Source organism: Miniopterus schreibersii, assembly GCF_964146895.1.
Source record: "Miniopterus schreibersii genome assembly, chromosome: 1".
Taxonomy (NCBI): Eukaryota; Metazoa; Chordata; class Mammalia; order Chiroptera; family Miniopteridae; genus Miniopterus; species Miniopterus schreibersii.
The window spans coordinates 138,056,176-138,077,894 of NC_138101.1; the positions used below are offsets into that span (position 1 = coordinate 138,056,176).

The 21,719-nt window shown below is 43.7% G+C and overlaps 1 protein-coding gene across 4 annotated transcripts in view; it reads right to left on the reverse strand.

Moving 5' to 3' along the window:
* Positions 1-1,758: 1,758 nt before the first annotated feature.
* SCG5 (secretogranin V) overlaps positions 1,759-21,719 on the reverse strand; it is a 52,597-nt gene continuing 32,636 nt past the window's right edge. For 2 of the 4 annotated variants that reach the window (XM_081117539.1, XM_081117538.1), the window contains exons 3-6: positions 17,745-17,894; positions 13,466-13,578; positions 6,507-6,560; positions 1,759-2,336 (exon numbers count right to left, since the gene is read on the reverse strand). In XM_081117539.1, coding sequence (XP_080973665.1) covers positions 2,241-2,336; positions 6,507-6,560; positions 13,466-13,578; positions 17,745-17,894 — 413 coding nt within the window. In that variant the 3' untranslated portion in view covers positions 1,759-2,240. The remainder of the gene's footprint in view (positions 2,337-6,506; positions 6,561-13,465; positions 13,579-17,744; positions 17,895-21,719) is intronic. The other 2 variants (XM_081117541.1, XM_081117540.1) reach the window with 1 other exon arrangement.

The following is a 21,719-nucleotide window of genomic DNA, read 5'->3' on the forward strand; positions in this document are numbered from 1 at the left end:
TGCTTTAATTTTGCAGTAATGAGATAACTAGAGTCCAGAAATGGGGCTTTCACAGATGTGGAATTAACCAGGCTCTGAACCGGAGCTGCTGGAACATCCAATCCAACCCCACCCAGCACCCTAGGCCTCCATCCTCTTCATTTCCCATCCCATGTGCCTCTGCAATGCCACCTCGGAAACGTGGGTGTGGGCTTGTCTGGGCCCTCCTGCGCCTCTGCCAGGGCAGGGACGCCTTAATGATCACCCCATGATCCTGTGGCAGGTACAGAGAATTTCAATCAGAAGGAATTTAATATAAATATTGGTTATATAAGTGATGGAAGAAGAGGCCCAGGGGCTAGTGAGATGGCGCAGAGATGAACAATTTGGGCTGCAGGGGCCGGGAGAGGGGGCAGCGTGACTGGTGCCTGGGAACCAGGCTCCCCGATAGACGCCAGAGCCTCAGAGGCGCGGCTACCGGGAGAGAAATGGAATTACCTTGCTTTCTCCCATTCTCGCACCTTCTGCTCTGCCCTCGGCGACCTCATGCTAAACCCAGCTAGGAGGCAGCTGACACAGGGGCCTGGGAAAGCCAACCTGGCGTTCAGAGAACAGGAGTGGAGGGCAAGGGGGCGTCTGAAGGTAAACGGGACGAACACAGGCCGAGTGGCCTCGCCTCCTCCTGTTTCACCTCCACTCCCTTCCTCATGATCTCAAGACATCTTTCTTTAGCTGTTTTTCCTTCCTTTTGTCTAATCTTAGAGAGAGAGATGTCTTTGGTTTTCCTTAGAGCTAGAACTGGTGTGAAATGTAACTGAGATACCTAGGAACCCCAGGATGCACAGGGCAGGCCTCGGCGCTCCCGCATCTCCAGAAGCTGGGGGAACTACCCTTGGAAGCCCCTGGCGGGGGTGCTTCTGACATCCTGCTGTGGGAGGCGGAGAACTGCTGCCGAAGCCGCCCTGGAAAAATGCTTGAAAAAGGTGCCAATACCTTTCTTGATTTTTATGAGCCACTATAACAGACTCGCATGTTAACTAAATACGGTCAAGCTATTTCTATTAGACAAGTCCCTGACATAAATGTGCGCTTATTAAAATTAAAATCAAGGATGATCTTTCTCCCTCCGTGCCGTCTCCCTTTTATAGGCACGGAAATTGAGGCCAGTGCTATCAAGGCCTGAAATTGTTGTCTGCTTTAGAGTGAGGAGCTGGAAAGGGCACAGAAACAATCTCCCCAGGGAACTGATCCCTGCCAGCCTTCCACCGAATTGCTTCTCTGACCTGGGAGAGCTTGGCTGGAAGGAAATTGCACACCTCTTCAGAAACAGGCAGGCCGGGACTCTGGCACCAGCCACTCTAAACTTTAGAAGCGGAGTGGAGCTGATCGACCTACTCAGTGCTCACAGAGACCCTTGGAGGCCGAGATCGTATGATCTGCTGCCTGAGGGTCTTATCGTGTCAGATTGGGTCCCTGACACACCCCCAGAGCCTAGCCCTGTGCCAGGCACATGACAGAAACCCATTATTTACTTAATAAACAAAATAACTGAAAGTCAGAAGTCCTTAGTCATTAGGCACTGACTGTGCCACTTTCACCTTTCCGTGGAAGCTCTCTGAGTCTCAGTCCCACCATCTGTAAAATGGGAATAACACAGCCCCATTTACCTCACAGTGTTATTGTTAAGATGGGATAAGCTCGTATTCGCGAGTTTGTTCCAGTAAGCAAAGACATTGTTTTTATAAAGCTCTAAATAAAAAACAAAACTTCCTACGCCAGTGCTTGCACACAACACACATTTATTAAGATGCAGCCAAGTGAGATGTGTCAGCTCCTCCTCTCGAGTACAGTCTTCTTTATTGGTGTGTAGCAACGCCCGAGGGCTGGGTGAGCAACTTCATCAAAACCAAATGCCAGCTTTTTACAGGCTCGGCCCAAACAGTGCAGCCCAAAGCACCATCCCAAACTGCAAGAAAGCTGAGGGCATTTCATTCACAGTCTTGCTTTTCATTGTTACTGACACACACACTTTAATTTTAATGCTCATTTCAGATCCTCATTAAAAAAGAAAAAAGCTCGTATTCTAATTTAGCAGAAAGCGGAGCTAGCAGTGAAGGACAGTGCAATAGCAAAGTTAAGCTGCTCTTCGTCCACACTGGTCTAAATTAGAAACATTTGCCATTCACGGGGCCCTGACAACACATGCGCACGAGCAATGCCGCGGCCTAAGGGCGCGTGGGCGTCCACCCAGCATCTTCACTTTACTCCGGGTCCTTATCTTCCTCTGAAAAATGGGGGACCGACTTCTTTGCCACAACGTTGTCCAGTCTCTGTCCTTGTAGATAGGGGTTGACACTCTGAGAAAAAAAAATACATGGTTTGGTATTATACCTGAACATCAAATACAGACGTCTCACAAGAGAGGTGAATGGGAACCATTTCTGGCCTATTGGGTTACCTATAAGGTAACAGTGGCACCTACCACCTACCAAATAATTACTCCAGTGAACTAACCAACACCTCAGTGGGAGGAGAAGCATTGTCTGACGGATGTGTCTAACTGTCTTCCACGCAGCTAGGAAGTTCTTATCAGATGCAATATGCCCACCTCCTTTTTTTTGGCACAAAGATTTGGAATGAACCAGGTAACAGGCTCTCACTATTAATTTAGATACACAAGTCCCATATGAAAGAGAATTATTATTCTATGGCCTTATTTAGGGGGAAGAGAGAATCTGAAATGCATTCAATTATTTTACAAAGAAGAAGGTTCTAAAGATGGACAGAGTAGGGCCAAATTGAAATTGGTATATGCAATTTCAATCATCCTATTATGTTGATCCTTCCACGCCAGTATTCTAAAGAGAGCTTATCGGGGGCTCTAGCAATCATTTCCAGCTCCCCTCAGCCAAACTGAAAAATTGAAGAGAAAAGGGGAAGCTATATGGGAGGATCCATTATTTTTGACTCAAGTCTGAAATCTCCTTTATTTTTTGGTAGTCTGAATGAGTCAAGGTTTTTCCATTCCTTCTCTAATGCATATCCATATTTTTGAGGTTTGGATTTGAACTGGTAATTGCAGCTTTACAACATAGCCTTTAGCAAGCAGAAAAATTTCAAAAGTTTTGAAATACTAGTTTATCGAAGTCACCTTCTTATCAATAACTGAACAAAAATATAAGAAAGAAGACATAGTTGCAAATAATCAACAATCCTGTTGCATACGAAGTCCCCAGGAATGAAATCATGCAGTTCACAGGTGGGTCTCTCTTGCCCATGGGACATGGTCTGCCATGACTTTTTTGAGGGGTGAGCAGACATTCTCCAAAGAGAAGAAATGGAACCTGAGTTTAGTATTTGTAAATGTCCTTCCACAATCCAATGGGTAATGAATCATGGAAGTTCCAACTAGCCCTGCAAAAATGCATCACAAACCAGCTGAGAATTATGAAATATGCAATGTCCTCGTAGATCTGAAAAGTGACATGTCACAAAAGACAGTGCAGTCCTTTGCTGGGAAGTTATCTTTAAAATATTTAAAATAACATACTTTCTATACCAGAAAGATTGTCAACTAGAATGGCCTGGCTTACCCCAGGGAATTAGAATCTTTGGGTAGATGGAACAAGTGTGAACTGAAAAAGTATATTCAATATCAGAAATATTTTGAGCCCGGCCAGGCGTGGCTCAGCGGTTGAGCATCGACCTAGGATCCAGGCGATCAGGGTTCGATTCCCGGTCAGGGCACATGCCCGGGTTGTGGGCTACAGCCGATCAATGACTCTCTCATCATTGATGTTTCTGTCTCCCTCTCTCCCTCTCCTTTCCTCTCTCTGAAATCAATAAAGATATATTTAAATATATATATTTTTTTTTTTGAGTGATTTTTTAGTAATATTAATTCTGTAAATTCTACTACATTAAAAAAGGATATTAGATGTCTGTGTTTATTAACAATGGAATAAAAGGTTGATGAGCTTTTTAAATAAAATAAATAGAAATCTCAAATATTCACAAGATACATCTTAAGAGTTGGAAAATCTACAAAGCCATTTAAAGGTAAATTAACTTTTTACTCGTGAAGCAAGTAGGAGTTCAACTGAAAATGAACAAGTATAGAAAGTTACATAAAACCACCTGGGGCTCGGTTGTAACTTTGGGGAGAATCCTCTTGGTGAGAGTTAACAGGGTTATTAGGGGTTTTTCTCAGTGATTACGGTTTCCAGTGGCAGATGGTGGCAGGAAGGGTCCGAAGGGTGTGATGTGGCCTTCAGAGAACATCAAGAAATTCTATTCCAGGAGTTGAGAATACACATAATTTACCAGTACAATGGCTTGAATATGTCCTCATGGCACACCATGGACATTTCCAAGTAAGACCAATGATGGGCCCCAAATAAATAACTTTTATGGGAGATAGTCCTTCTGACCAGACCCAGAACATGACAAAGGATGGAGGGAAGGGGAAGTAAATGAAGTAAATGGAGCAACTGGTTGAACTTTTTTGATGAATGTTTAACTATTAACTTAAGAGTAATAACTTAAGAGGAATAATATTTGGTTTTAATTATTATCTGAAGAACTTAAGGCACTTATGTATTTATCGTCTCCCATGGGTGAGAGACTGGCCAGATCACTAAGTGAACACTACTCCCATTTCACAACCGAATATCCATTGGGATCGAATCCCTACTTTTCACGGGCTCTGGAAGCCCACAGCAGATGTAGAGCTTCATTGGGGAAAATCTTCATTTTTCCCAAAAGGAAGCCCATAATTTACATTGGTACATGCACTTGAGGTGGTAAAGTCTTCAGTCAAGATGGAAACACCATCTGAGGCCTGATGACAGGGGGGGCCTTTTCTCCCCAACAGTCCTGAGAGGTTCATGGTTTATGGCATGAGCATGGGTCTTTGTAATGCCTGAGAATAGAAAGAACTTGATACCTCTGGGTCAAAGCAACCCTTATTTTCACAAATTCTAAGCCTTTCCTAGGAGGAGGAAGTTGAGGCCAAACTAAAACCTTCATAACATGTGTCCTAGCCAGGATTCTGATTTTGGTAATCCTGGCCTCATCACTGAGCCTAAATCGAGACCCACAGTCATTACTCAAGTTGGGGCAGAAGGAATGGTGAGCCAGGGAGCAGAGACAATTGAAGTTTCAGGCAAAGTTATTCATTTGGGGCCCATGATTGGTCTTGCTTAGAAATGTCCATGGTGTGCCATGAGGTCATATTCAAGCCATTGTACTGGTAAATTATGTGTATTCTGAGCTCCTGGAATAGAATTTCTTGATGTTCTCTCAAGCCCACATCACACCCTTCGGACCCTTCCTGCCACCATCTGCCACTGGAAACCGTAATCACCGAGAAAAACCCCTAATAACCCTGTCAACTCTCCCAAAGATCTGTTTCCAGACACAAAACTGCATCTCGCATAGAAAATTGGCCATGGGATTCCCGCATTTTGTCAGGCAGCACAGGGGCTCGGAACTCTCTGTTGCAGGGTCTTGAGAATTAGTGCTGAGTTAAAAAACCCCACTCCTTTTAAAGAACTCTCTGACTGGATTCAGCAAAACTTTCAGCATGGCCACAATGACCACTGTCCTGAGCCCCAAATTCCGCCAGGATCCCAGCACTTGCTATTCGAAATAATCAGTCGGTAGCCTTGGGTATATGGTTTGGTTTGTATATTTTAACAAAAACGGTTACTTTCTGGCAACACTTTGCTATGTAATAGCAGGACTTTAATGTTTTCTCCTGCTAATCAGAAAATGGTGGCAGGTGGCCGGGCGCTTGTGTGTAGGAAGGCACCGGTGGATTAGCGGAATGGACAGTGGTCACTGATTAAGTCCCGATGCCATCAAATGCATGAGAAACCCAGAGCAAGTTTGACAATCAGCTTTACATTGAGGCAACACCACAGTGGCTAAATGTGAAGCATCCAGACCAAAGTCCCACCCTGGGCAGCCCTGGGATGGCTGGTAAATTCAAAGGTCAGCAAACCAATGTAACTGATCTAGCTGCTTTTTACATCAATCTGACTAGGCCAAGAAAAAAGGTCTGTGGGAAGGACGAGGCTTGTTCATCTCATCTTTTGTCCCACATCCCTTCAGCATTGCTGCCTGGAGCATGCTTTTCACCCCCCCTTGCTCCTGTCTTGTGCATTTAGTGATGCAGATGTGTCAGCAGTCTCCCCAGTGGCCTACAGACCCTCTGAGGAAAGACACATCTTGTGCACTCCCCGCATTTCCACACCCGTGCGAGAGATGCAGCACAAGTTTCCTGTGTGCGGGGGGGGGGGGCATGGCATCACCACAAAACGTGCCGTTGCTCTAAAGATCCCGTGGGAAAGCCTGAGAAAGCCAGCCCAGGAACCACCAGGGGCCCGTCACCCGCACCACCGCTCGCGCCCCAGGACTGCAGGCAAAGGATTCTGCTGCGCCGCAGCAGCTGAAGCTACGGCTTGTGCGCTGCCCCCTCAGAAAGCCCCGGGCACCCCAATAACCACCCCGCCAGCTGCGCTTACCCTCCGCTTCCGTCTCTGTCCTGCCTTCATCTTCTCATACAGGAGCTTCTTGTTCTGGAGTGGGGAGAAGAGACAGCAAATGCACAAGTGTGGGGCAAATCCGGGGAGCGTCTGCTTGAAAAGCAACCCTTGGTGTGCCCCCTGGATATCTGCAGGCAGATATTTTGGAAACAAAACTAGACGAAAGGAATGGCCCGTCAGATAAGACCGGGAAGGAAAAGCTGGTGGTTGTGCCTCTCTCAGTAAAGGTCTCAGCAGCGCCCCGAGGCACATGAGTGTCATCGGCAATCACAAGAGAGGAAAATACGACACTCTAAAACCCAGGCGGGTTGGAAACCCATCTCCTCGCTTTGAACAGCCTGTGTTTAAAACAAACAGTTTTATGTCACTTTACTTTTGTATCTAACTCCCTTTTTACGAGCTGTACACATAAACTATTCTCTAGAGTCGTGTCTGACTATGAATAACAATCCTCTAGGTAAATAAATGAAACACTCTGACTTCTGCAACCTTTCCTCCGGGGCTTCAGTGTGTGCATCCAGTCAAGACAATCGGAAAACCATTTGGTCTATAACATTTTTAATAGAGTGAACCTTTTAAAAACTGCCAAAAAAAATCTTCTTGGCAGAAGGAAAGTCATGTTGGGGGGGGGGAACAGGATCTGTTACCACAGTTTGTATAAGTGTTTCCACATATTGCTGTATTTCAAACACGTAGGGACTGAAATGGGCTCTAGAATATCAGACACATGCTCAACAGATTTCCCTTCCATTGGGATTACAAAAGACAGACACGTAACCTGGAGGCACACCGGGAGGGGGGTGCTGGGGGGCCTTTACTTGTGTTGTATTTTTAATTTGATTTTTAATCAGAAGGGAAATAAGGTATAAAAAAAGGTGATTCATCTTACTCTAAATAAAATACCCTGACATCAATTTTAAAAACAAAGGAGATGACAGAGTTTTGGTAAGGAACAAGTTTATACAGCACTTGTATCCTCGGAACTGTCTGGATAGAAAGAATTTTTTTATGGTAGATTTGGAAATGAAAATGACAAATGCCAAGAATGAGCTTCGTAATTTTCATGTTCATTAAAATCTACCTCACCCGCAATTTACAATGCGTGTCTCTTGCCCAACCTCAACTATGCAGGGAGGCCCGCCAAGGAGGGAGGGACCCTCTGCTGCCAAAAGGCCATACTGGCCTCGGCCTCCGCCTCGTGCTCCCTGGGGAATGGATCGGTTTAATGTCAGATGAAGTCTTTCGGTTTGCTGCTACATGGATGGACCGACCTTGGGGGTATTATGCTAAGGGAAATAAATCAGACAAAGAAAGACTAATACCATATGATTTCACTCATATGTGGAATACAAAAATACAACCACAACAAAAAACAACAAAACTCATAGAGGCAGACAACAGATTGATGGTGACCAGAGGGGAAGGGGAGTAGAGGAAGGACAAATGGGTAAAGGGAGCCAGGGGTCAACTGTATGGTGACGGATGGAAACTAGATTTTTTATGGTGAACACGCTATAGTGTGTACAATATCAAATTATAATGTTATGCACCTGAAACTTATATAATGTTACAAACCAGTGTTGCCTCAATTTAACATATATATGTATATATACACACATATAAATACATATACATTTATGTATATGTATACAGGGTGTCCCAAAAAATGTACGCATAGTGTTTTCTAATAGCTCAACTGATGTTTCTTTCTTTTAAGATTTAACCCACTGGAATGAATAATCATTTAAAGTGTGAATACATTTTGGGGAATACATTTTGTATATGGAGAAAAGGTGAACGTGCAGACCACTCAAATGAGGATATCGCTGAGAGGCTCTTTCCTGTCGTCTGCGGTTGCCTTTCCGAGATATAAACCATCCCTGACGCACAGAGAATGTCCTGGGAGTTTATGCCAGAGCTGGGGGAGGGGGCTGACGGGGGAAAGGGGGTGAGGAAAGGAGCTTCTTCATGTGCACCTGCATGTTTGGCTGCCTGAGCAGGAGGGAGGGAGTACACAGGGGCCTGAGAGCTGGCACCATCTGTGGGACAATCAGCCGCAGGGGAGCTCCACGGTGCCACCAGCGGAGTGGAAGCAGCATCGTTTTAGTTACTCTCCTTTAGAAGGTCATGGAGCCGATGATAAGAGGCTTCATTCTAAAGGAAGTGCAAAAGGTTGGCAAGTCTTCCTCCTATCAGTCCCTGTGTTTCCCTAAGGGCTAGGGTTAGGGTTAGCAGCTACCTCTGCATGAAAAAGGCTGGGGCACTGTGATTAGCCCGGCTTTGTATGGATTTAAAGGCAGGGACTGGCAGGTATAGTGTGGGTAAAAGAAATCTGAGAAGAAACCAGCCCCCTTTCCTGACACCCATTCCTTGTTGATGGGGTGGGGAGGGCTGAGTGGTGAGCCTGCTTCCCATGTGAGTAGCAGGTTCGAGTTCATAAAGAGGGCTTCCCATTGTGCCATCAAGATTTTGGACAACTGCCCAGATGTTGGTTTCAAATTCCATTCCTAAATGGAACCAGGGAGGCTTCTTGACGAAATGTCTGTTTCCAGGGCTAGGGCAGGGAAAGCTCAAGGATGAATGAAGCTGGAATATCTACTTGGGCCAGAAAGTCAGGAACTGCTCAAAAAATGATGGGACATGTGTAAAGGAATAGAAAGCCAGCTTGCAGGGACTCCCACTGGCTAAATCTAGGAGAGTTTGAACACCAAAATAAATCATAAATCTATGAATCCATACTGATATCAAATAAACACAATTTTAAGTAAATAAATAAATCAGGGGAAACTCTTGCTTAGAGTAAAATGCCAACTTATAAATGCATTAAAAATAAAGGGTAAGAAAATCACCATTAAAACTATCATAGTTATAGGTTCCGGCGAGGACCATACTAAAATTGTTGGTTAAAAGTGTAACGGGGACAGAATATTTATACAGTCTCAAAGTATCTCCCCATAGGTTAATTATTAATTTCAAAAGGAAAACTGGTCACTTTACACTGGAGAAAACTGGCAGACCCTACTTTAACCTGGTTACCTGGGACAAATGGGCGGTAGGTGCCTCCTGGTGTAAAACACTAAGAAGAACATTACAGAAAGGCGTAACTCCAGTCTGATGACAAGGGAAATGACACAGACGCCAACTGAAGAGCATTGGACTCTTTAGACATGTTGAGGTCACAAAAGGCAAAGAAAGGCAGAGGGGAGTCCTCGCCTCTCATTCTCCCTTGGTTCAGGCTCTGGCTGTGATCAGCTGCTTCATTTAAGAAAGAGCCTCTAGGTGTCCATGCCGCCAATGATAAGATGTGATAAGCACTTGGGAAGGAAAACTATTTGCTGTCAGGACAACGTTTTCCTGAGTAACGCTTGGTGACTCACGTGTGAGGGAGGGGAGTGACCGACATCCACAGCAGCCAGCCTTTGGTGATAGCCACTCAGTGTGGTGGGTACACATGGTCTGAAAGGCAATCAGGCCTAGATTGGACTTGATAGGATCACTGTACAGGACCATTCTGAGTGACGAGCTATGAAAGCTAAGGAATTTATCTAATTTTTAAAGAATTCTTGAAGTCAGTTTGGTTCAAATCCCAGCTCTGCCAGTCATCCGCTCTGTGGTACTAGGCAGCCTATTCAAACTCCCTAAGCCTGTATTTTCTCATCTCTAAAATGAGAGTAATAGGAGTGGGCAGATTGAATGAGATAATTCAGTAAAGTATTTAACATAGTGTCTGGTACATAATACGTGCTCAATAAATATTACTATCTATTAGCGTATCATAAAAGACAATTACCATTCGCCTTTGTGTTCCAATCACCTAACACAGGCCTGGAAGGCATATGATGTGCGTTTAATAAATGTGTCTTGATGCATTAACAAAGATAAAAATGCAGGAAACAAGACAGACACTAATATTTATATGTGAACCATTGCTGAAGACCCAGCTCAGCTGCAGCTAATGTCAAAAACAGGGAAACATTATTAGCAAATGAGGAATCAGGGTCTTGTATGCGGTTTCATGTAAAAGATAATTACTTTGTTAACTCAAAGGATGGTTGAGCTTAAGACAAGCTTGAGGCCATCGTTCCATATATTCACTGAGGAAGGCATGTGGACCCCAGTTTAGAAAAGCAAGACATACTCAATTCACACCTCTATGCGAAGATCAAGCAATCCATGTTTTACTGCTAGGTGGTAATGAGAAAATAAATGGAGGAAACTTAAGTTAAACAAACACATAATTATAGATGATAAAAGGTTTGTAAACATTGGTCCTTGGTCACTGCTATTCCCCTTTCATTTAGCCCTAACTCCTTATGCTTGAGCTCAGACGTAGACAAAGAATAGGAATGACTGAGAAAACAAATTGGTAATTAGAGGAGGGTGCAAAGAGGAGGAAGGATGGTGGTTGGCCTCTTACTGGAGTGTTGGGAGTGAGTGAAGCTTAGTGAGAAAAATCTGTAAAGGTTTTTAAGAAGAGGCAAGGAAAGTGGGCGAGAGAGAAGTTTCCATTTCCCCCACTCCCCCGGTTGGAATCTCGGCCCTCAGTCGGACCTCTCTCAGTCTCCCCCTTGCTTCCTTCTGCTCCTTTACAGCCTGCCGGTTAACAGGGTGCCTTCTCGGCGTACACCTCAATGCTGTCCTTTATAGCAGCTTAGGCTTCCTCAGTGGCTGCTGTACAAGTGGCTAAGAGTCCTCGGTCCTGGATCTTCCTCTCCCCTTACATTCCGTCTTTCCTAGTAACTGCACCCAGAGCTCGGGGTAGAGCTAGAGCAGCATTCTGAACAGGGCTAGGTTCGGTTCATTTTATTTTCATGCAATTACTTCTCAACCAGAAGCCCATAAACTCTGTGAAGACCAGGACCATGTCTTCATGATTATTGCATATTGAGCACCTAACATGGTGCCTGGAAGGAAGCAGGCTTAATATTTTCCATTTGGTTTTTGTTGAGCCCCTTGCTTCTGTTTGGCAATACTTCTGCCAGTCTCTTGTGGATTCCTCTATGATCCTCTGTGATCATCTACTCTTTCCCTCCCACTACTCGCTTCTTTCCTTCCCAACTCCCTCTCTCCTTTCCTCCTTTCTTTTTAAGATTCCCCCAGAGGGAAATTTTATACCATCCACTTTATATAAACCTGACATATCTCTTCTTTCCTCCTCATGCTATATTTATGCCACATACCAATTCTAGTCAGTTCCCCTGCCTCCTTGGAAATGTCTTAGAGCCTCATCGTGCTGGTGAGATTAACTTAAATTCACTATGTTCACAGTTTTCATAGCTGGAATTACTTCCTATATTTTTTCCTGCCTTTAGTCCCTTCTGCCACCAGAATAAGTTCCTTTATAGAAACCTTTCATGATTCTAGTCTCCTACTCAAGAACCTATAGATGTTTGCCAATTTAATCCAACATATTCAAGCTCTACTAGTAGACTTCAACATGGCTCCCATGCGAAGTCTCCCTAAAAGAGCTGCTTATAAAAAACAAAAGAAATAGAATAATGCACATTGAAGGAAGCAAGATCAACTTAGGGGGTGTTGTTGCTTTATTATTTTAAGACAGAAAATGTGTGCATGTTGAAGGTTGCATGTTGAATCAACTCAGTGCAGTGTTAAAGCAAGATGATAAAAAAAGTCATTAATGAGGAGGAACATCTCTCTCTAAAACAGTGTAAAAGGAAGGGAGAGCGTTTAGTCCTGAGACTACAAAATTCATAGTAAAGTTGGAAGCAAGGGCAGCCGCCAGTAATGAGCTGAGATGGGATTGATAGCTTTAGAAGGGCTTAGGCAGTTAGGAGTATCTGCTCATTCACTCACAGATGTATTGACCACCTACTGACATGTGAGTTAACACTCCCTAGTATTTTTCCACTTTTCTCACATGGCTTCAGCATTTGACTACATAGGCCCAACCACAGGAACACAGCTATGTCCCCATTCAACTGGGATCTCACTTGGCTCGTTGATCCAGCCTGTTACGACCATCTTGAGTCCCAACTCTGTCATTCAGTGTGAGCCCTTCCAACTTTGTGTCATCCTTTGAGAATCTGATAAGTGCACGTTCTGTATTGCTTTATTAGAAACATTTATAAAAATGTGGACATGCAGGATGTCACGTGAAATCTCTCTCCCTATTGACGTGGACCCTTAAACAAGCTCCCTTTTGGGGAGGTTCTCTTGCTTGGGCTGAATCTCTCCACCACTTCCAATAGGAGATCCTGAAAGATCTCATCAAATACTTTGCTGAAGTCCAAATGCACCAGGCTCACTTCATTTCCCTCATCAAGCTGGCAAGCAAGTGAATAATGCTGGCAAGTAGAATACAATTAGTTTGACAAAACTTGTTTTTAGCAAACCTGTGCCAAATGGTCATGATTTCTCTTTCCAAGTGCTTATAAACAATTTCCTTAACTGGCAATTAGAATTCCTTGCCTGGTATTGACAGCAAGTTCACGGCTGCACTTCTTGGAACTTTTCTTTTTCTTTCTCTTTCCTTAACTCAGAATTACATACATCTGTTTCTAAGCTCCTGGCATCACTTTCCTTAGATCTGCAGAGGTCATTACCCTCGGTCTAGAGATAAAATTCGCACATTTTCTCAGTATCCTTTTTTAAAAAGTCATATACTTCTTATAAGAGCTGTGTGAAAAATGGTGAGACTTTAGGATGTTAAGACCCAGACTGTGGGTGGACCAGAGTGGAAGCCTCTGCAGGCTACAGCTGACGAGAGGGGTTCGTGTCATCGACTCTTTGGATAGGCTGGAATACTGTGGCCTAGAGTGTGGTTTGGACTAGAATTCTTTAAAGTCCCTCTCAACCAGAGATTTCTGAAAAATCGGCGACGAAACAATTTTTCCTCTCTCCCCAGATGCTCACCTCTGCCAATGATACCTTCAGAGCAGCAGAGTGTAAGACCCACTAGTAACTGAGATTGGACTTACCCACTTGCCCAAGCCTGGGTAGTCATGTTCAGGATCATAAAGGTGCTGGTGCAACTGGAATTCTCGGCTGAACTCTGCTGTGTCGGGGGTGTTTTCTAGACATCCATCATCTACTGCAAACAGCGAAAGGGTTTTGAGGAACGGCCAAGGCATTTCTCATTATACCAGAAGTTAATTTATTAAACACAAGCAGGCACCCAAAGGTCAGACTGTATTCACATCAGTCCTCTAAGCCACTCTCCCTCTGGGACTTGCTCATCCCAAATGCTCACTCGTCCTCATACCTGTGGCTGAAGCTGGTTGGCTGCCCACCAAACCCACTTCCCTTCCCCCTCCGCACACAGCCAGCTTCCCAGCCGTGCTCTGCAATCGGGTGGCACTGCAGGCCTGAGTTTGGGCCAGTGGGATGTGGCAGGAACAATGTATGGTGCGTCCAGGCCTCGCCCATGAATACGGGCTCTACGCGCCCTCCGCCCGTCTTACGGCCGCTGCCTCACTGTTCCGCTTGCTACATGTGGTCGATCAGGGCAACTACGTGGAATTTGATGAACAAACTAAAGTAGCAAGACAGACTCATAGACAGAAAACAGGCAGACAGCTCTGGTGGTGGTGGGTCGAGGTTGGTGGTGGAGGGATTGAGCAAAAAAGAAAAAAGAGAAAGAGCTCATGGACAGGGACAACAGTGTAGTGAGGAGAGTTCGGGGGGTGGAAGAGGGTACAGGTAGGATAAACGGTGATGGAAAAGAAAAAAGAGAAAAAAAAGATGAAAGATGGTAGTCTAGGTTGCTGAACCTCCCACCCACCCCCACCCCCTCACCCTCCTCTGGCAGGACTTCACACGAGTGAGAAATAAACTCCTATTGTGTTTGGCCACTATCTGTTTTATCTGTTACAACAGCAAGTATTTCCTTAACTAATAGACTGTTTTCCCTTGGCTGAGCTCTTTAGCAACAATTTCAGCTCTTGGAGAACGTACATTATACAAGTACACGAAATCACCAGACAGGACTCGAGGCTGTGTGTGATGGTGGTAATGGGGTAAACTTTGAACTCAGATGGACGGCAGCTCAGGGTTCAAATCCTGGCTCGTAAGTGACAGATGGGTTTAGCTCCTTGGAAAAGTTGCCTTAGTCTCTCTAAGTCCATTTGCTCATCTATAAGACGGGAATAGCCACATGCTTACAGGCTGCTAGGAGAAGTAGGGGTCATCATATACAGAGCATCTGGCACATACTAGGTTTGCTCTTTGTATTACTTCCTTTCCCACCATCGATCTTTAAATGACATAGTTTATATTATGACTGCTCTTTGAAATAAAGCATGTCTTCCAGTAAAACCCAAGAAAGGTTAGCCCTCCTCGCTGCTGCTTTACCTACACCCTGTCATTACGGACACCATGCTCTGAAAGTGGGTCTTTTTTTCTGTCTCTAATGTGCTAAAGACAGCAGTTTAAATAGGGGGACAGCGGAGGGATTGTGAATTTTGTGTAGGGCCGAGGGAAGAAAGAATCCCTTTTCACAGGGATGATGAACCATCAAAGTCAATGCTAAAAAAGGTCCAGTGCAATCAGCCAAGTAGCCTAGTCCCCTGACACTGCTCTGAAGCCTTCCAGCAGTTTTAGGCGTCCAGTCTCCGAGCTCTTAGCAGCAAGAAACTCGTGTGAAAGTCGAGCGTTCTGAACAAATCCCTAATGAGGCTCTATTGTGGCTCCCCACTTTTCCCTGAACTATTTAGCTAATTTCTTCATCTACAGCGATGAACATGTAGGAAAGGGAGAGCCAATCTAGAGAATTCGGGCAGTCTGCAATCTTTTCATGATTGTCTCTCGAGTACCCCTGAGGGCCCAGGCTGAGAGGTAAAGATGAAGCTCTGCTGTGAGAATCAAGGTGCCTGGGGCCTGACGATGTGCCCTGGAGTTCACCTCCTATCCCTGGGCATGGACTCTCCTGGTCCTGCTGCTCTTTCCGGGGCGAGGGCCATGGTTCAGAGGAGAGCATGGCATGGGATGGAAGTCAAGGTTTTATTCTCGGATTGCTCAGCTGTGTGGGGTCAGGATTCTCAGGGAAGCATATCTCAAACAACAACTTATAAATAATGACCACAACTACAATGATTTTCTTTTTAAAATGCAAAGACTGAGAAATGAAGAAAAAAAAAGCTTAATGAAATGATAACAAAGGAAATGGCAGATAAACTGTGACAGGAAAGGGTCGGTGAGTTGGGTTTTTATCAATTCTACCTTGATTGCTATGTCTCGGAGCTCCTAAGTGCTTCACTGCATAGATCTGTATTTTTCTTTCATCAGGATAACCTACATTGCATGTTTTGTAAAGGCACTGACTATGTCTTCATTTTAACAGATGAAGAGACTGAGGCCCTGGGAAGTAAAGTGACTGCTATAGCGAGGACCAGAACTCAGATCTCTCGGCTCTAACTCTGCTTCTCTTTCCATTCTCCTATAACAGTAGTTCTCAAACTTTAGTATGCACCAGAATCACGTGGAAGGCAGGTTAAAATACAGATTGCTGGGTTCTACCCCCAGAGTTTCTGATCCAATAGGTCTGGGGTAAGGCCTAAAAGTTTGCATTCCAGGTAATGCTGCTGCTGCAGGTCCTGGAACCACATGGGAAGAACCACTGCACTATATCTAATCCACTCAACCAAATCCCCATGGGGACTGTTGGTCTTCAAACTCTGATCTTTCTCCCTGCCCTCCAAAGCCCTACAAGCAACTAAAATGTGACAGGTGCGATTGACTCTGTGCAGTGACTTAGGTTTTCCTGCAGTCCTGGCCCAGGATCCCCGCATCTGGGCCACATCTAACTACTTTGGTTGTTCCATCCCAGGATGGAGGTTCCATGCCCCATGAAAAACAGAGACCTCACTTGCCCTGAATGTAAAGAGGAATATCTTTCAAAGAGAGTGTCTTCTAGACAGAGCTTGCACTGTGTTTAAGAAAAGCTAAGGGCCTGGTGCCGTCACAATTTTCAGAGCAAGGCAAAATTTGTTATGGTTGTTGAGTGCAAGGTGCTGAATCAGGTAGACCTGGGTTTGAGTCTTGACTCAGCTACTCGCTACATAGATAACCTTGGGCATGTTACTCTCTAAGCTTCAGTTTCCATATATGTAAAGGAAGGAAAATAAGTACCATTATTATTAGGCCGGGAGGGAAAGACTACTTTGGTGCTAAAAGTTAGCACAAGCCCAGAGATGCATCACTCACTAGTGGCAAAGCTAATTACAATCAGGATGCCACTAAGTGAGTCCTTGCCCTGTGCTAGGTGCTATGCCTAGTGCTTAACATGGATAATTTCATTTAGTTCCCACAACAACCGCCATTTTGCAAATGAGGAAACTAAGTGCAACATGGTTAATTAACTTGTTCAAGGTCATGTATTGTGACCTTGGGTTTGAATTCAGGTAGTCCAAGTCTAGAGCCACTACTTTTAACCACCAAGGTAAGCTGCTCAAAGCCCAGCATCAGTGGAGCCCACTCGCCATTCATCCTCTTTGGCATTAGGAAGTAGGAAAGTGGGAAGAATACCCAAGTAGAAAGGAAAGTTCCAACTTTCCTCCTGAGCCACCTTGTCTTCTTACTGGACCCCCTCCCTCTCATGCCACCTCCTGGCCCCTGAAGAAACATTTCAGGATAGATGTTGACTAGTTGAGACATAAATGTTGATTGTCAAGAGAAGTAAGGAAAACAAATGGGCATGGGTAATCCACAAACTAAATAGCCAGTTCCAAACACCCTGAAAATGGGCAGCTGCTATATCAAAGACGAGGGAGAGAAACTCATTCTCCCTGGAGAAAAGAGCATCAATTTCTATTTCCAAAGAGGGAGAGAGACAGAAGGTAAAGCCTTGGCAAGGGAGTCCTATGTGGATGCATTTGAATACCAGAGCTCACTTCCAATCCACTTACAAATACATGAGGGCTCATTGGACTAGAAATACTATTTCTCACAATATTTGTAGCTGATGTTAGAATTTTTAATTTCCACCCTGGCCAATGCGGCTCAGTCAGTTGAACGTAGACCTATGCACCGAGAGGTCGCTGGTTACACCGCACGTGCCCAGGTTGTGGGCTCGATCCCCAGTAGGGGGCGTGCAGGAAGCAGCCAACTGATGTTTCTCTCTCTCATCGGCGTTTCTTTCTCTTCCTCTGCCTTCCTCCCTCTCTCTAAAATCAATAAACACACATTATTTTTTAAAAAAGAATTTTTAATTCCCTACCAAAGCCCCTACCATACTTGGGAACCAAAGGGCATGTCCATTACCTGTTTTTCCAACAGGACAAGGATTTGGAGGGTCTGGGTAGCCCTGATCCTCACTGAAGTCCTTGGGAATGTTGTCACCAGTCAGCTCTGCCACAATGTTTGGGATGTTGCCAAAAGGACCCAAGTGCTGCAGTCCTTCATGGGCTCCACCTGCCAGGGGATCAGAAGTAGTTCATTACAGTGCAATTAAGTTCATTTCAACAGACATTTATTCAGGCATGCAGTGCACTGCACACTGTGCACTGTGCTGGGGGAGCGAAAAGAAATCAAACAATTCCTCTCTATAAAGTTTTTAAATTTAAAAAATGTAGTTGTGGAAATAGACACCTACTATACCTATATAACTTCTACACAAAGTGCATTATATACGTGCTAGAATAGAAACGTCAACACAGCATTCTGGGAGCATAGGAAAGGGAGTTTCATTTGACTCAGATGGGCAGGGTTTTGGAAGCTGGGCATGGGGCTTGTGGGCTGGGTAAGGGGAGGTGGGGGAAGGAAAAGGTGAGAACAGGCTCAATGACAACACATCACCATAAAAAGGTAGGTAAAGAAAAAAGCCACTCCCAGCCAGAGCGGCTGTGCACGGAAAGGCTGAGGGTTCAATTCCCAGTCAGGACACATACCTAGGTTATGGGTTCAATCCCCAGTTGGGGTGTGTACGGAAGGGAGCCGATCGATGTTTCTTTCTCACCTCTCTTTCCCTCTCTCTCTCTCCCTTCCTCTCTCTAAGCATGACCTAGGATTAGGATTCAAAACCAGAGAAAGAAAAAAGTCACCATCCTCCTGCCATTCTAGATCAACCACTTCAAATTCAGTATATTTACTTTAATCTTTTCTCCTCTGCATATCTTTTTATACATAAATGTTTATTCAGTTTTTTACTTACTATTAAAACACAAGTGTCTCCCATGTGTCTGCATGGTCTCTATCCCAGCCATATAAATGGCCATGTAGTCTTCCATCCAGTGGCTCTACCACCCATATTAATCAGTCCTTCACATGGGACATTGAGTGTTTCCTAATTTACTCTTAGGCACTTAATTTTTTCCATCTTTTGGATTAATTTTCCTCAGGATAGATTCCCACAAGTCAAATTACTAGGTCCAAGGCTATAAATACTTTAATGAGTCCTTATATTATATTGCCAAACTGCTCTCCCAAAAAGGAGGTACCAATTTATGAAGTATGGTCAACAAAATACGAGACTATCACTTTTACAGCAACCTTATCAGCAATGGGTTTTATAAAAATAACTTTTGTGTTTTCCTTGCTAATTTAAAAGCTCTTCGCCCGGCCGGGAGTGGCTCAGTGGTTGAGCGTCGACCTGGGATCCAGGCGATCGGGGTTCGATTCCCGGTCAGGGCACATGCCTGGGTGTGGGCTGCAGCCGATCAATGACTCTCATCATTGATGTTTCTCTCTCTCTATCCCTCTCCTTTCCTCTCTCTGAAATCAATAAAGATATATTTAAAAAATAAAAAATAAATAAATAAAAGCTCTTAGAAAAATTACTGTTTTATTTTGAATGTCTTTGCTAACCATGTGATTATTGACTACCTTTAATTTCTTTTTTGTGAGTTGTCTGTTCATGCTCTTAGAATTTTGGTATTTGTGATACAAATTTGTATGAACACTTTACATAATATAGACATCAGGTCATTGGATATCACATTTCCTGCAAAGATTTTCCCATGTTGCCTGACTTTGAATTCTGGGTATTGTAATAATATTTTGTTAACATAAGTTTTTAATATTTATGTGGTCAGATTTGTTGCTGTTTTTCTCTTTTGTGATTTCCTCTCTTCCTTCTAAACTTACAAAATTGTCTCTTCAAAGTACTACCAACATTTCTTTCAGTTTTCTATTTTTTAAATTAATTCTTTCATCCATATGCTCTGTGTTTCAGTGTGTGTAAAATACTTAACCAATCATCCCCCTAGAATTTGTTAAGTAATTCTGCCTTTCCCCACTTATTTCATTCCTCCAACAAATGCCTGAGGGCCCCGTATACAGCAACACCTGCTCTGAGCACCGAGCCAGCAGTACCTAAGAACGGCACACACTGTGTAACTTGCTTTACTTATATATACAAATGCACATCGATTTCTGGACTCTTTCCTTTCTTGTACCCTTAATATCCTATAGGGTACAGGAACCTTACTTTTCCAGCATGAGAGAAGATCATTTCTTGCAATGAATTCCCATTTATTAACTTTATTGGGACACAGAGGCCCCACATTCCCAGCTCCCTTAGTGCACAGCCACCCTGTGCATAGACCTGCACACAAAGGACCGAATCAAGATCAAAAGGTGTGCCTGAGCGGAGAGCCAACACCAGGCTCCACACCTGTCCTCCTCGAGGAGGATGTTCCTGCCAACCTGCCATATTATCTAATTCCAGCAGCTGGATGAGCCCCAGCACTGCCAGCTGTGTCTTCTGACACTTGCTTTTTTTTTTTTGGCTGAACCAGCTCCACTTTGGATTGACACCTGTTTTTCTTCCGAAAGGTTAATGTATTTCATAGTATCATGGCTAGATCTCAGTGTCCTGGAAATTTTATCATCTCTTTGAAGTGACTTTGTGTCACTCTGCTTTAATTTATTATGTTTAAAGTTTATCCTTAAATGGATAATCTTACCGCCTTTAATTCCAAATTCCTCTAGCCCCCATATACAGACAGTGCCAAGTGGCTGGGTGGTTAGGGTTACATTTACATTATATTATTATCTCATTGCTTTGTGATGAGAGAGAGAGTAACCTGCAAATTTTCTGCATTTAAAAAAAGGTACTATTTTTGTAAATTTACCATGTGAGTATTTAAAATATGGTGGATTTTTAATGTTCATAAATGTCTAAATATAGCCAATATTCAATTATATTTTATGTCCTTATTCATATTTTATCTGTTTAAATTATCACAATCTGATGATTATATGTTAAAATCTACCAATATCTAAGTACCTACCACTCTACCTTACCTATACTTATCTACCAATAGGTGTCTGTCAATCTCTTTTATTTCTTATTGTTTTCACTTTAGCATTTTGATACTATGCTAGTTAACATGGCCCAAAGTATAAATTTTTCATTTTAATTGTTATTAATTGGCTGTTAAATAAAAGTTGACAAATCATACTTTGTTTCATATTTCTTCTATTAGCACTGCACTCTCAGTCTGTTGTTTCGTGTTTGGTAAATCTTTTTTTTAAAATTAATTTATTTTTTAAAATATTACAGATGTCCCTTTTTCTCCCCAATGACCCGTTCCACCCCGTCCTATCCCCCTCTCCAGTCCCTTTCCCCACCATTATCCGTGTCCTTGGGTTGTGCATATATGCATATAAATTCTTTGGTTACTCTCTCCCCCTCCACCCACCCGCCCTCCTCCATCCCTCTGACATTCGTCAGTCTCATCACTGAATCTATTCTGTTCATCAGTTTATTAAGTTCTTTAGATTTGTTTGGTAAATCTTTGACTATCCTTTTATTTTTAACCTCTCTGTATCTTTCTGACCGTATGTGCAATTCATACTGTGGTGGCTGCCTTCAGAGATACTCTGGTGATTCATATTTACTGTCCTACAGTAACCCAAGACCTGCAAAAGGCTGGACAGACAGATCAGTACACCTGGTATTGATCTAGTTGAAGCCTTGTACAGTCTTGGCAATACAGCCACCACTGTGCTTGCCACAGGGCATGCTCTCCGGTGTGTCAATACATGTCTCAACTTTTGAAAGCACCCTAGCCTTAAGTGCCAGGAATTATTCAACTTGGCTCAAAGGAGAATGCATGTCTTAATGCTCCATTAGAAATTAATGAAGGAGGCAAACACAGTTTCCTTTATGGAGGTCCTGCCAAGGCTCTGTTTACCTCTGTGCACCAGTGCCATGAAAATGAATGCAGCACTTGTTAGGAAGCAACAGATGTTTAGCACCAGGCAGATACACTATAACAGGCCCTTTAAAAACTA